Source organism: Eulemur rufifrons, chromosome 1 (genome assembly GCF_041146395.1).
Source record: "Eulemur rufifrons isolate Redbay chromosome 1, OSU_ERuf_1, whole genome shotgun sequence".
NCBI lineage: Eukaryota > Metazoa > Chordata > Mammalia > Primates > Lemuridae > Eulemur > Eulemur rufifrons.
In genome coordinates this window covers 8,982,503-8,997,983 of record NC_090983.1, presented here as the reverse complement: position 1 = coordinate 8,997,983, position 15,481 = coordinate 8,982,503, and the positions used below count along the sequence as shown (strand labels likewise).

Genomic DNA, 15,481 nt, shown 5'->3' with positions numbered 1-15,481 from the left:
GAAAAGAATCTTTGAGACCCATGGTTTGGGGGAAGATTTCTTAGGATGCAAAAAGCACAAACAAGGAAAAAAAAAAAAAAAACTGATAAAACTGGATTTCATGAAAATTTAAAACTTCAGCTCTTCCAAAGACATTTTATAAGGAAATGAAAAGATATTCCACAAGCTGGAAGAAAACAGCCCAAAAAAGTGGGCAAAATTCTTAGACATTTCTCAAAAGAAGATATGTGAATGGTCAATAAACAATGAAAAAATGATGAATATATCACTAGTCACCAGGGAAATGCAAATTAAAACTACAATAGATACCACTATAAACCCACTAGAATAACTAAAATTGAAAAAACTGACAACACCAAGTATTGGTGAGCACTTGAAGCAACTAGAACTCACATACATACATACATACATTACTGGTGGGAATGTAAAATGTGACAGCCACTTCAGAAAACAGTTTGATATTTCTTATGAAGTTAAAACATATCTTACCAAATGACTCAGCAATTCAATGCTGAAGTATTTGCCAAAAGAGAAATAAAAACGTATGTCTGCCTACAAAAAGACTTGAACACAAATGCATATGGCAGTGTCACTCAAAATAGCCAAAAACTGGAAACAACCCAAATGTGCATCAACTGGTAAACATATTATGTTGCGTCCATAAAACGGAATACTACCCAGTAATCAAAGTAAACAACATGGATGAATCTCAAAAAGCACAACACTAAGTGAAAGAAGAGTGACAAGTGGCTACATACAGCATGACTTCATTCATTATGATAGTGTAAAAAATATAAAACAATAGAGAAAGGAAACAGATCAACGGTTGCCAGAGGCTGGGGATGGAGGCTAGAGAGATGAATGGTTGCAAAGTGTCTGAGGGAAATGTGTGGTGTTGATGGAACTTCTTTATCTTGATGGAGTAGTGGGTACAACTGTATACATCTGCCAACTCTCAGAACTGTAGATTTTTAAAGTATACAGTTTATTATTTATAAGTTTTATCTCAGTAAACCTGATTTTTTTTTAAAAAAGGGCAGTCCAAACATTGTGAAAGCTTTTAGCTCTTTAAATTATCCTCCCACTTTATCAACTTGAAGACATACTTAAACAAAAATATGCTTTTATGCCAGGAATAAACTTATCTTTTATTGCAGTCAAACTTCTGAAAAATGGAGAACTAAGAAAAAATCATTCAAGAAAAAATAGAGCAAATTTTAGTTTGTAGCTAAATTTGCCAACTGTCTTTCATAATTTCATAGCACCAAGAAACTCAAATGACATTTTATGAAGAGCACAAATCAAGCTAAACACCATCATCAGACTTGGAAGCTCACCTCATTCTCATACTGGATTTCTAACATGGCCCGTGAGCTGCCAAGGTCCTGCATTACAGACTCGGCTTGCTTCAGCAGCTCCTCTCTGTTCACAGTACGCTACAAAGAAAGAACAAATGTGAGGAAACTATGCTCTACTTACATTACACTTTAATAAACAGGTGGCATTTTTTGAAATGCAAAAAAGTCAATTCAATTGTTAGCAAATTATTTCTTCGAACGCATACCTCAGAAAACATTAAGCAGCAGCTGTACTGCTACGAGCATCAACATAAGCCTGACCTCTATGAAGGAAAGCTAGATGTAAGAGTAATTATTAATTTGTCTTGAGGTCATGGGAGGTTTAAGAAAAGTCAAGTTAGAGAAGAAAGACCTCTGTAACTTTGCCAAACATCAATGTAATTCAAGGCTGCAGTTTCACGAAACCTCCCTGGGTTCATTTGTAGTCAGATGATGGGGAAATAGGTACAGAGATGGCAAGTGAGACAGGTGAGCTGGAACCTATTGGCTCTGACCTGCTGACATTCTATAAGCACTACGGAACCCATCAGGTCATTACATAAATATGAAGTGTCTGATTTTGAATCAACAGTTTAGTTTATTATATCTCAAACAAAAAGCAGTAGAAGTAGTCAAAGTATGCATCTAACCTATCAACACAGTTTTGCCATCTTAATGGTAGACTGTTTATGCCGGCAGTAAAGAAGCCTGGAGAGCAAGTGGCAATGAAATCACAAAAGGCATTTTCCACAGCTTGTTGATAATTGAATAGTTTTCCTGGCAAGAAGTGGTCCAAAGCCTGGAAGAAGTGGTAGTCAGGTGGTACAAGGGCAAGTGAATACAGTGGATGACAGAGAGTTTCCAAGTCTAGTCTCTATAGTTTGAGCAGCATTATTTGTGTGACATGTGGTTGAGCGTTGTCTTGCAAAAGGATTGGCCTGTCTCTAGTGACCAATCTCAGCTGTTTAATCGCAAGCAACCTCATCATTTCATCCAATTGGCTGCAGTAGACAGACATCCGCTGTAATTGATTGACCAGGTTTCATGAAGCTGTAGTAGATAATACCAGCACTGGACCACCAGACACCATTAGATTTTTTTGATGAATATTCGGTTTCAGACTGTGTTTTAGCACTTCATCTTTACCCAACCCTGTACTGAATGCTTGCAATTGTCAAAAAGAATCAATTTTTCATCACATGTAACAATATGGTATAGATATGGTTCCCCGTTATGTTGTGACAGCAAAGAAAGGCAAGCTTTGAAACAATTTCTCTTCTGACACTCGTTTAATTCATGCAGAACTCATCTATCCAGCTTTTTTACTTTGCCCATTTGTTTCAAATGGTCCAATATTGTTGGAATAGTAATGTCAAACCTTGCTGCTAATTCATGTGTAGGATGAGATGGATTCGCTTCCCCTATAGCTTTCAGCTCATCATTATCCACTTTGGCCTCAAGTCACCCATGTGGCTCATTGTAGGGGTTAAAATCACCAGAATGGAACTTCTCAAACCATTGATGTACTGTTCATTCATTAGCCACATCCTTCCTAAACACTCCATTGATATTCTGAGCTGTCTACACTGCACTGGTTCCATGACAGAACTCATATTTGAAAATAACACAAATTTTTTACTTATCCATGGTTTTACAAAAATTGCTCTAAAAATTTTTTTATAATCACAACGCAAAAAGAATGCATTTCAAAGAATGAGGATGTACCTTCACAATAAAAATAATACAAGAAGTGTCAGAGTGAAATGTTAGAGATTACCAACTATCAAACTTAGTACTTAAGGAAATCAGACATTTCATACTTAATAACGTAGTAATGCGATATATAGGGGTGATAAATGTCCTGGCTGGATTTCTAAATCATGCCAAAACCATTTGTTATTGAATCCCAATGGGACAAATTAAGATAAGAATAGGATGGTTTTTAAGTACAATATTTGCTTTATGTTTTGTTTTACTTCTCATTATAAATGCAACTCTCTCCCTTTTCTATATCATTACTAACGGCTTTTATCTGTAAAAGGAGACAAAGGCTTTTGGAAGAGAGGCTTAAATCCTCAGAATAAAAGGGGCAGATGACAGAAAAGTCCACAGTAAGACAGGGCAGGTCAGAAGTGTAGGACTGGTTCTCAGATGGGAAATGACTCAGGGAACTGTAGTTTATGCAACACTGAGGATGACTGGTATAGAGATTCAAAATACATTAAGGATTTTGTTTCTTTCTCTTCTAATTGGAGTGATTTGTTGAGGGAATAAAATGGGTCTGACTAATTCTAATTATTGTGTTAGGGATCAATTTTAAAAGGGAGACTATAGTGCGAGTTCCTAATTTAGAAAGAAAAGTAAGTCTCAGTAAGAGAAGACAAGATTCTTTCTTGGTATAAGAGTTATGGCAACAATAAGGGAAAAAAAGAATCACAAAAATTATTTCAGAAACTGTGGAGAAAGGACTCCTAATGGAGGATAAAAAAGAATCACACATAGCCCAGTTTCAAAAGACTGACAGGGAAATATGGCTAAAAAGGCAATGACTGTGACTAAGGTCTCCAAAACTAAGAGACCAATCAATACTTACGTACATTACATTTCTAGTTTTCCCATTAGTTTGAAAAGCTCAGTTTATTTAAATATTTTGGGGAGAAACTTACTTTTTTTCTATCCAATCTAGGTGCAACTCTGCTATCTTGAGAATCAGACTGGTTGATTTCTGGGTTGGTATCAAGTAATCTTTGCATTGCTCGGTCCCGATCAAATGCAGTTACATAAAAAAGCATTTGCCGGGTATCAAAAGGAAAGAAAAATGGGCTGTAAAAAGATGCAATATAAATTTATTATCCGGATAAGAATCAGAAACCACCAACAATACCAAAACCTCTATTAGAAATAACTTTTGATATGATATAGAATTATGAATAAAACCAATAAAAATGATCTGGGCAAATTAATTTTTAAAAATTTTCATAATTCTTGCATGAAATTTCTAAGTGATCAAGTAATAATGCATTACGTAGCCTTTCAATATAAAACCTGAAATTTAACTTTTAAAATCCTACACTTAAGTCTATCCAAGATGATCTTTAATCTACTCCAAACCTTTTAGGAATTATAACATGACTAGTGAAAGCTAAATGTAAAATTATGACCACCACTTCATGAGGCTGCCAAACTTCCTCTATACTAAGTGAACTTAGTGACCCCTCCCCATGCCACATATACACAAGAAATAGCTTTACTATTTCATGATTTTCCTCCCAGCTTTGGCATCTCTAAGTGACTCAAAACTGCTAAAAAGCAGCTATTGATTTTTAAAGAATGAACCCTGTAGGAATGGGGTTCCTAAGCCCTACTGCCTCTTGATGCATGATTTTGATAATCCTTGACAGAGAGCTGCCAAGAGCATTTCCTATGGTGACCTGAACATTCTGTATCTGTTCTGTCCAAGATGGTAGTCACGTGAGGACGTGACTGAAAAACTCAATTTCTAATTTTACTTAATTAAATATAACTAATTCAAATGTAAAAAGCCAGATATGGCCAGTGGCTACTGTATTTACTGGTGCAGTTCTAGAGTCTCTGATCCAAAGAGGCTCAGAGAATAAAGCAATCACACCTTTGGAGACCAATTTTATGATGACAGAGGATTTAACTCGCCTCAAACATCCTTGTATACCTTCCTATTTCTTATATATAGACACATACCATCATCAAGGAGATTTAATACCAGCCAATATATCTAGTTTGTTTGAATGCTAAAGCAAGCAGTGATCAAATACAATAGTTTTAATCAACCTTTAATTAGGTCCACTGAAAGATAATGTTTCTGTTACAAAATTATATAAAGACCAACCCAATAACATTCCCGAGGCCACCATTATAGAGGTAACTGTCTTACCAGGTTTTTCCTAGCTCAGTAAGCCATGTCGGGATGTTTCCTGTCATGATTACTAAAGGATCTTGAAGTTGCCTATTTGCTTTTGCTGTTAACTTACTGTTGTTAAATTCACTAGTTGGAATAATCTCCTTGCACATTGCATTCTGTAAAATGTTAAAAAAAAATTCTACATGCAATAAAACATTAGGATTATATTCACAATCTCTTCCTTTATCCCCAAATACATGCAGAGTGCCTAGATTTCACCTGCTGGTTTCCCACGTACAGCATTCAGCTTTTCATTGGTGTATCTCAACTGATAATATATTGCTAAACCCCAACCCAACTCCTACTTCCCCCACGGGATGCTGGTGCTGGCTCAATCACTGATGTGGCAGCTAATGTTTCATGCAAGTCCAATTACTTTCCAAAGGCAGTAAGCAACTTTCACCCAACTTTTTACTTGATATAAATTTTTGGTAAATGACCTTTTGGTTAAATTTAGCTAAAGAATTTTAATTATAATAAATCCGTGTTCGGTTTTCATGTTATAGCTTAATTTAATTAATTTATAGCTAGAGAATATTTTATAAATCTTCCAAGAGAATTAATCTAAGAATGTAGGCCAGGGGGGAAAAAGTGGGAGAAGAGTTTCCACTGATGAGTACATGGTACTTCACTAGGCTATAGGATCCCTGCAATTGGCTGAATCACTGTTTCTGTTTCTAGTGCAACAGGAAATTCATCAAACAGACACTATGAAATAACATGTCATAAACAACAGACCATGAAAACTTTGTAAGTGGGTAACATTACTCACATCATACAAGTAATACCAGTATCGACTGATGGCATGTAAAACTCTTAAAAGTAGGATCACATCTAATGACGGGTCTTCAAAGGTTATATTTTCAGGTGGTGTGGGAATGAGGTAAACTTCTAAAGGATTTGATACTGATGGGCATACTCCATCTAGAGGGCAAAAGATCAAAGTAAATTTTTGTTTGTTTGCTTGTGTTCTTTTTTTTGAGACAGAGTCTCACTCTGTTGCCCAGGCTAGATTGCAGGGGCAGCATCACAGCTCATTGCAACCTCAAACTTCTGGGTTTAAGTGATCCTCCTGCCTCAGCCTCCTGTGTAGCTATAGCTAGGTCTACAGATGCATGCCACTGCATCCAGCTAAGTTTCCTATTTTTGGTAGAGATGGGGTCTCACTCTTGCTCAGGCTGGTCTTGAACTCCTGTCCTCAAGCAATCCTCCTATGGTGGCCTCCCAGAGTGCTAGGATTACAGGTGTGAGCCACCACGCTCAGTCCAAAGTTAGTTTTCATGAGCTAAAAAGGATAAGCGAATGGAGCCAGTGTCTTACCATCCCGAAAACAGTAACCAGAATTGTTATATTTAATGCTTGACATATTTTTTAGAGTATTGATAGTATAGACATTTTTCCCTTTTTACCTTATCTATAAAATGTGTAGGCTTATGAAAATTACACTTTCCCCTCCCATACCCAAATAAACATTATAAAGAAGAAAAACAGAATCACTTGCATTTCTCCTTTATACCAGAAACAACAGCTAACAATCAAATGCCGGAGGAATAAAAACTAACCGTTTAAATTTAAGTTCACTGTTATAGAAATTTTCTGAATTTTTCACATCCGACTTAAACCTGTCATATAAGATAGATGAAAACTCCCAAATCATAAATTTGATAAAAAAGAGACTTGGTTACTTAACCCACGGCTTAGGACTGGGTAGACTATGATAGTTTTCAAGCAGGGTCTACGATTTCTTTGTTTTTAGATCTTATTAAGTAATAGCATTTTTTAAAAAAAAGTCTGAAGGATTGAAACTGTTGCCATTTACTTTTACCAAGTAAAATAACAATAAAAAAATTCATAACTATCACTTCATAAAAGAACATTTTTAAACACCAAAATGAAAAATGACAATCTCAAATATTAAGAGCCTTTTAAATGAAACAAACTTGGTTTTATGAAAATAAATAAATAAATAAATATAAATGCTAAAATGCCCTTAATTTCTGTGGACCAGGGAAACCAATGTTTGAAAATTACTGTGACCAGGAGTGTCCTCCCAGCCATTATGCTAAGACACTGTTACCACCATATGAAAAGGGCTGGGGGCGGGGGGCGGGGGGCGGGGGGCGGGGGTGGCGGTTATGGGAGGAATATTAGGCTGGAAGGAAGTACTACAAAGGAAAGTAAGTCAATTGGGAAGTGGCTACTACATTCTGTAGTCACTATATTATCTGGCATCACTTTTTATAACTTCTGTAATTGTTAAATTATACTACTGAAATGAATGACAATAAAAATTAGGGGCCAATCTGCCAATGCCCAGCCACTGCCTTTAGTCTTTTCTTTAGTGAATGTGTTCTACTAATAAAATTGGTTTCAGCCTTCATGAAAACATGAATTCTTAAAAACTCTGGAGTAAGAGTTTTTCCCAATTTTCGGAATTCTGTTTCAAGGTAGTTCTGAGCCTGTGCAGTAGATATCATGAGCAAAGCTCACATTTCAAACTGAAAAAAATTTATAGACAAGAAGTTATCACTGAAATTAAATAGTGGCAGACATGTCCAAGGAATTTTATGGGTGTTTGATCCTTCTATGACTCTTGTGATGGATGAATGTGTGGAGATGGCAACCAGTGGGCAGGCATCAGAACAGTACTGGAATGGTGGTAACATGAGGAAACAGTATCCTCAGGGTACAAGCCTGGGAATGAGCATAAATAATGGCTGTTCAGCAGAGAAATCCATGTCCCCTCTCCAAAGGGTCTGTATTAGTATGATGTAAAAATCAGGTCATGTCCATTTTCATAACTTTTTCTTTAATAAACTTTTGTAATAGAAAAAATAAATTCTTTCCAAATTAAATTTTGTAGGTACTTAATTTTTTGTTTTCTAGATATTAAAGTCAAGGATTCAAATTAAAAGCAATCAGACTGTTGTAATTTCATTTGCTTCTAAATTATACTGAAAGATTTACTGTTAGATATAAATCACTCCATTAAACTCATGGAAACAGGAAGGCTACTACCCGACAGCAATCCACTTTTCCTTTTATGTATACATCTTACCGTGCCATAACTCATCATGTTTTTTTGCATTCCTAGGGGAAGTTTTTGTTGGAGCTGTTTGGGCTCTTCCTCTTTTACCACCAACACAATCTTTATTACTTTCCTCATCCTCTCGCACCGGTTTGTACCTAAAATAACATAGTATGTAAACCAAATGTAGATTTTAAATCTAAGCATTATTCTATAAAGCCAAATCCAAGCCACAGATTCCACACACAGTCACCAAAAGAACTCTTAAGTCTATCCTCTCTCTTTCCCTATTTTGGGTTCACAGAATTAACAATGACACTACTTCCTAAAAGAGATCACACCTAGAGACCACCTTTCCCAGGAGGGGCCACCTAAGAAACTCCAAGAGTAGTTCAGGGAAGAATGGCTCTCTCTTCAAATGTAAGTAGCAGACACTCACAGAAAATGCAGGAGGCAGCATCCAAATGCCTCTAAGGACTCAGAGATGGTAAATGTCTTAATATCTAATGAAATATATCTTATGGAAACATTTTCTTAAACATCTGAAATAAATCTAGACAAGTAAATGTAAAGCATGATTATTGCCCATAACTATGTTTTCCAGAAGAAGACTGAACGAGGAGGCTGCATATACATATGTATGAGCACACGATCAAATATTTCAAGTAGCTTTCCATCATTAAAATGTAGGATTAAGGACCTCCTCTTCTTATGAAAGTCAGCCATTAATTTAAATATAAATTTATATTTATACGTAATACTACATATATTTAAATATATTATAGTTTATTATATTATATATTTACTTTATTAAAATATATTTTATCATATTTAATAATAAATACAAAATAAATGAATACTAACACACAGTTTCAAAGTTCATGAAAAACCAAAGGAAATAATTTTCCGACTTGCCATATTGTATGAGTCTTTGTCCAAATCCCAGCTCTCCCTAGAGGATTGCTCTCGTCATCTGTGGATTCCCTTTCATCTTCTGCCTGTATGCTGAACTGACGTACTGCCTGATACACAGTCATATTATACGGTAGCAAATGTTCTCCAATGTAAAACTGTAGCCTGTGTCTTACATTTCCTGAATTTAAGAACTGCGCAGCCTAAATAAAGCAAAGCAAAATCCATTTAGCTACAGGCCTTGACCTTTATACAGAACAGTACAACGTGATGGGAATAGCATCTTACCAGAGACTCATCTATTTCCTCATCTGACCCATCATCATCACTGTCTTCATCATCTTCTCTTACTCTTCCATATCCTGAAGAACCAAGAAGGATATTAAATTCCTAGCAATTTTAAGTGTCAAAACCAAAAAAGCAACAAATCTTGTATACACTGGTTAAACTAATATATTCTTAGAAAACCATGTAGAGGTTGAGTATCCCTATTTGAAATGCTTGGGACCAGAAGTGTTTTACATACTGGATTTTTTTCAGATTTTCGAACATACGCATATATAATGAGACATCTTGGGGATGGGACACAAGTCTAAACACAAAATTCATTATGTTTCATATATACAAGGCCTAAAGGTAATTTTATAGAGTATTTTAAATAATTCTGTGCATGAAACAAAGTCTGGGGGCACTGAATCATCAGAAAGCAAAAGTGTTGGGTGTGGAATTTTCTACTTGTGATGTCGTGTTAGCACGCAAAAAGTTTCTGATTTTGGAGTATTCTGCATTTCCAATTTTCAGATTTGAGATGCTCAGCCTGTATATATTATACTGATCTATGAAGCAGAAAGGTCTAAGAAAACTGTCAAACACAAACTGTTATTTCCTCCACATTCCAACAAAGTAAGTAAACTCATCACTCAAGTAACAGTCAACCCCTAATAAGTTCAGTGTATGTCTACATACTGAATACAAAGTAAATGACACGAAAACAAGTTCCTTCTGTGTAGGTTTTAGAAAAAACAACATTAAACATAGAAACAATGCATGCATCTCTTAATATTAATTTCATCACAAATACACATAAAAACATACAAGACATACATAGGGAAAGTACCTCTAACTACAAGGTATCTCTCGATAGCTTGTACCAAAGCCAGGGGGTCGATCTTAACAGGTCCACCCTTCCACTGCTTCACATTTGCACAGTCTGGATGTCTTTGTAACTGGCATTTTAACTGATGTGTGTTGAAAAATTTTAAAGCCTGTGATCCTCTGTTGAGAGAAAAGCTCAAGATAATTTGTGAAAAAAAAGTTAGTCTATTATTTTCACAATCAATATATATTAATTCAAATAAAGGCAAGATAATACAAAGCCTGAATTTTCTTAAGGATATTTAAGGATATACTTTCTTACAAAATAATCATGTACCAGTTTTGTAAATGGTAAAGCCAGTAATTCAAGTTATTTAGTAAAAGTTACTATAAATAAGAAAAGATGGGTATGTATACATGAATATGAAAACCTTAAATGAACACTCAATCTCTATCCCATCATCAATCCATGCAGAAATATTTTGCTATAGATATATAATTACTTCTCTGGAATCAAAATTCCTCAACTATTTCAGTGTACTCACTTCTGCAATATTTTGCCCTTTCCTATTAAATCTATTTAAAAACAAACAAAAAAACCCTCTTTTTTTACTTTCAAAGATTTCAGCGACAAAATTACTTCTAAAACTAACCTTTAAAATTTACTTTGCTATATATACTTTTGAATGAAGAAGTTTAACAGCTACAGCAATCAAAACCTGGTAATAGTATTTAGTTGCTCGTTTTTGAAAAGCTCTGACAGAAGTCAGATACAGACAAACTTAAAATGTGGTTATCTATAAAGCATGCAAACAGAGGTATGAAGACTATTCCATTATATTAATATATGCTTATTTAAACATACAGATTGTATACAAATTTGGACAAAAATTAAGTTTCATGGTTTTCTCAACCATAGTTGAAAATGTCCTTTTATTTCATAAACTCCAGGATAGTACAATGATCAAAACTGAATACCACACTCTATATTAAATTTCAAAACAGGAAAAAACCCCTAATGCACACTGTGATTGCTTTATCCACTCAACAATGCCTATTATTTTAATTTAATCACATTTTAAAAGTATTTTTGAAACATCAGAATGTGGATTTTAAAACTGAACTAATTTATCTTCTAGGCTTCCAGTCAAAATATTCCACAAAGCTTGTAACATTCCATAACATACAACACTTAATTTTTACAATTAATTCCTTCTCGTAGCACAAGTCTCTAAAACTATTACTGAAAAAAAAATAGAAACTTTTATTAAATTAGTGAAAGTTTAAAATACTTGTTCAAACTCATCAAAATACAACTACTTATTATAACCATTTATTTGACATACGAAATCACATTGCACAGAATGTAAACATTTTATTATCTGCGTGTATAAAGTTCTTTGAGAAACTTTATATGTTAAAGTATATCAACTTAAGGAAAACTAAGCCTATTACAAGGTGCCAACATAATCACTGGGTTATATATTTTCAGAACATCCTGTTTAAGGTATGATTTTAAACTTAAAAAGCATTTGATTTATTCTTTACAGTACTCAATTTCTAAGTCATTATAGCTGAATGTTCTTAGAGTACAACAAGGCTTTACCAGACCTCTTGCCACTTTACCTCAATGAAATTAAGCACCAAAGTCCAGTGGCAAGGGCATACCCCAGCAATGGTCCTTACCTGCCTCCTGTACCATTTCCACTAGGGAAATCATGCACTTTTACTGGAAATTGTTCCATCTGGCTGAGGCAGTTGTTCATCTTGTGAACTAATGCCAACAAAGGTGCATTACCCACTGGTTCTACTCTTCCAATGGGCTCTTCTCCAGGAAGCTAAAGTTATAAATAAATCAACAGGTTAAGCAAGGCCTTCTGAAAATGGAACACTCTTCAACAAGAAAATTTAATAAGTAATTCTACAAAAGAGAATCATTCATCTATTCATTTTTATCTTTTATGACAGGTTTGGCTGGAACAACGTTTTCAAACATATTATTTCCATAAAAGACTTCTTCGTACAGCCCACAATCTCTTATTCATAATTCTTAAATTCAAAAGGCTATGAAAACACAAGTCATTTGGTAGCAAAATCTAGCCCAAACAGACATGAGGCTATTCATAGTCTTTATTCCTATTTTAGTAAAAATATTCATATATTTTGCTGTAAAAGTATTTAATGCATATGATTATAGAGTGTTTAGAATCCACCAGGGATATTAAACGTACTGCAGACCCCAGGCAGGTGTTTCAGGTAAGAGATTGAAGACTGCCACATAATTTTAAGCATGGTATAAAGCTATATCCAATACTGTCACACATCTAATGAATCTCCAATAAATATCAACTCTGCTTCAGGTACCCCTACAAATTAGAATAATTCAAGCAGTACTCAAATGCCCATGAATACTGCAAGGGCATGGTAAAGTAGTATTGCTAATACATAGGAGAGTTATCCTTAACCCTATTACACAGATAATCCAGAAAGAAACTTCCCAAGGGATGCCTTCTCTTAAGCAGTTGTAAAACAAGAGGAATATTGTTAAGTCAAGCATCCATGAGTGATTACCCTGTTGTTCTCACCATTGAGAGTAAAGGAAGGGAGATACTCTGTGGTTCCTGGCCTTGTAATCCACATTACGAATGGTGATTAAGTACCCCTGAATGGAATTGTTAGGACTGTGTTTTATATACAAAATAGAAACATGTCTCCTCTATTGTACGTCTATAGCTATGCTATGCCTGCCTAGTTCCCTAAAAGAAGATATGACAGTATGTTTAAAAACAACTATTGTGAATAGATACTTCCACCACAGAAACTGTGGCGTGGGCTTCATTAAATCACTCTTTCATTGTTTTACTATTTACTTTGATATACAGAAGTTCAAGGAATCCAACTGTCCGTAAGCAAACCAGAAATTTTCCCTCAATATCCTGACAAACACCTACTGGAAACAACTACTGGGACAAAAATATATGCATTAGTGAACACTAATTCTTATAATAAGATACACAGCTTTATTAGATAACTTACCGGAGAAGAAAAAAATACATGGAGGAATCTCTTTAATCTGATCTCTCTGCTCACAGCATCCTTTTCACTTTTAGATGTCAAATAAAGCAACAGCTGCTTCACAAATCCACTATGTTGGATTTCAAATGATGAAACATCTGACTCTGAGACTATGCTACGGATTTCTACAAGGCACTCAGCTCCACCATCCACCTGAAAGAGTTGTGAAGGGTATTTCTATAATTATTTAAACAGCATTTACTACAGGCACAATTCACATTCCTCTCCCAAAACAAAAGACATCCTCAACGCCTTTAAAAAAGAGGGATAGGGAGTGGTATATTCTTAGTAAATCCTTTAAAAATATGTTCCTATATGCATACAATAATGGTCAATATTTCATGACTAAAAAAACAGGTATCCATAATAACATAAGAAAACAAATCTTCACATTCAACCAATGTTGCTTGTTTAAAAGAAATTTTTTTTGTCAGCAGATGAGAATACAATCAAAGAATAAGGGACTATAATACCAGATAAAAGAATACAAGGCTTAGCTTTAAACTTATACATTCAAAATCTCAATAAAATGAACAATTTCTTGGAAAACATGTACTACCAAAATTGTCAAGGTACATCAAAAACGTAACAAAAAAAAGAGAGAGAGAGACAGAATCAGATAAAACATAAAAGGCTTATTAAACCTCCAGATTCTCTTAATACAATGAGACTGCATGGGGAGAAGGGTTAAGGAGAGGCCTATCAACTCTTAACACCTACAGTTGAAGAGGACTTAGAAAAGAGATGTGCTTGAGGTTATGGACATTTCTCAAGTCTCTTCATTTGTCAAGAAATATGGAACATGAAGGAAAGAAAGTCAAAGACGATCTGTTGTACATTTAATGATAGAATGATGAAACCTGACAGCCAAGGGACAAGTAGTAGAAATGTCAGCACCAAACGTCCATGTGGGATAAGAAAGTTAATTAATCTATGACAGCTAAATCTATGGAAAGCTACAGTCACCACGGAAAGGAGTAAAAAGACTAAAGAGATGCCGGAAGAGCCCGAGAAGAACCAGCAAGATGCGCTGGACATAGCACCTGGAGGTTGAGTTGTTCGGTTGCAGCACAAAGTCTCTGAAGGACATTCAGTGCAGGGTTGCTTCCATCCATATTCTCAGAACTGAAATAACGCTCGACAAATTTATGTGCCTGCTCCTTAATCCAACCTTTAATTTTCTCTCTACAAGTAAGAAAAAGGAGATGTTGAAGTCTCAGTGCATGTAAAAAGGATCTCAATCATAATTTCTGACCAAGATAAATAGCTGCTACATTTAAAACCATTTCTGGTCTATTGCTTATAGATTAGTACATTCAGATTCCATATTAACCAAATTAAATTTCGCTTTAAAAATGGGCTAAGATGTACCCAGAGAATTGTTCAGGTATTTAAAATACCTTTCAGGGTCATTACATGAATAGTAAACAAAATGTTCTAATTTCTTAGAACCCTACAATTTAACAGTGTCCTAAGTGTTCACCCAAATGCAATTTTACATGACTGTTTTCTAAAGTGCAGACATATCTACATTGTCTTTTACTTGTGTTCCCTGGAGAAGTGAAGAACTATAGAGAAGAAACATGCACATGTTAGGTGCGTGATAAGCTATTATGAATGAAACCCACCTATTTAAATTACAAATACTGATAGCTTCAGAAATACACATATTATTTTTATTAACTGAAATTCAGAACCACCACCAACCAAACCAAAAATCATGTTTTCCCAATGGCATTTGATTTTTCAAAACTTATTTGCGAAGGAAATGATCCAAGTTGGGATGTTACATCCAGAGCCACCTCCACCCCAAAAAAACCTCACAAAATGTAATTCCCAAGGACTTTAAAAGCTGTAAGTTGGTGTGAAATTGTTTAGCTGATAGAGCTCCAAGTTTTTTTTTTAAAAAAAGGCCCTCCTCTAAAATCCGAATGTTTCACTGTAATGGGTAGAGAAATTTTATCATAAATATGCGTGGGTGTGGACAGAAAAATGTCAGCTTTTCCTAGTAGAACTGAGGAACAGCTTCCATGGGGAACATAATTTGACTGATTTGAACATATATGATTTTCAGTTAAATATGTTGCAAGGAGCTTT

General features: G+C 35.0%; 1 protein-coding gene and 1 pseudogene across 27 annotated transcripts in view; one reads left to right on the top strand and one right to left on the bottom strand.

The window, feature by feature from the left end:
- TRIP12 (thyroid hormone receptor interactor 12) overlaps nt 1-15,481 on the bottom strand; it is a 152,754-nt gene that overhangs the window by 18,790 nt on the left and 118,483 nt on the right. For 20 of the 27 annotated variants that reach the window (XM_069472832.1, XM_069472186.1, XM_069473296.1 and 17 more), the window contains 11 exons: nt 14,428-14,569; nt 13,346-13,537; nt 11,996-12,147; nt 10,332-10,504; nt 9,503-9,576; nt 9,218-9,417; nt 8,333-8,460; nt 6,047-6,198; nt 5,248-5,390; nt 4,004-4,160; nt 1,338-1,436 (listed from right to left, as the gene is read on the bottom strand). In XM_069472832.1, the coding sequence (XP_069328933.1) occupies nt 1,338-1,436; nt 4,004-4,160; nt 5,248-5,390; nt 6,047-6,198; nt 8,333-8,460; nt 9,218-9,417; nt 9,503-9,576; nt 10,332-10,504; nt 11,996-12,147; nt 13,346-13,537; nt 14,428-14,569 (1,612 nt within the window). The remainder of the gene's footprint in view (nt 1-1,337; nt 1,437-4,003; nt 4,161-5,247; nt 5,391-6,046; nt 6,199-8,332; nt 8,461-9,217; nt 9,418-9,502; nt 9,577-10,331; nt 10,505-11,995; nt 12,148-13,345; nt 13,538-14,427; nt 14,570-15,481) is intronic. The other 7 variants (XM_069473068.1, XM_069473143.1, XM_069473630.1 and 4 more) reach the window with 1 other exon arrangement.
- Nucleotides 7,750-7,978, top strand: LOC138380746 (small nuclear ribonucleoprotein G pseudogene; annotated as a pseudogene).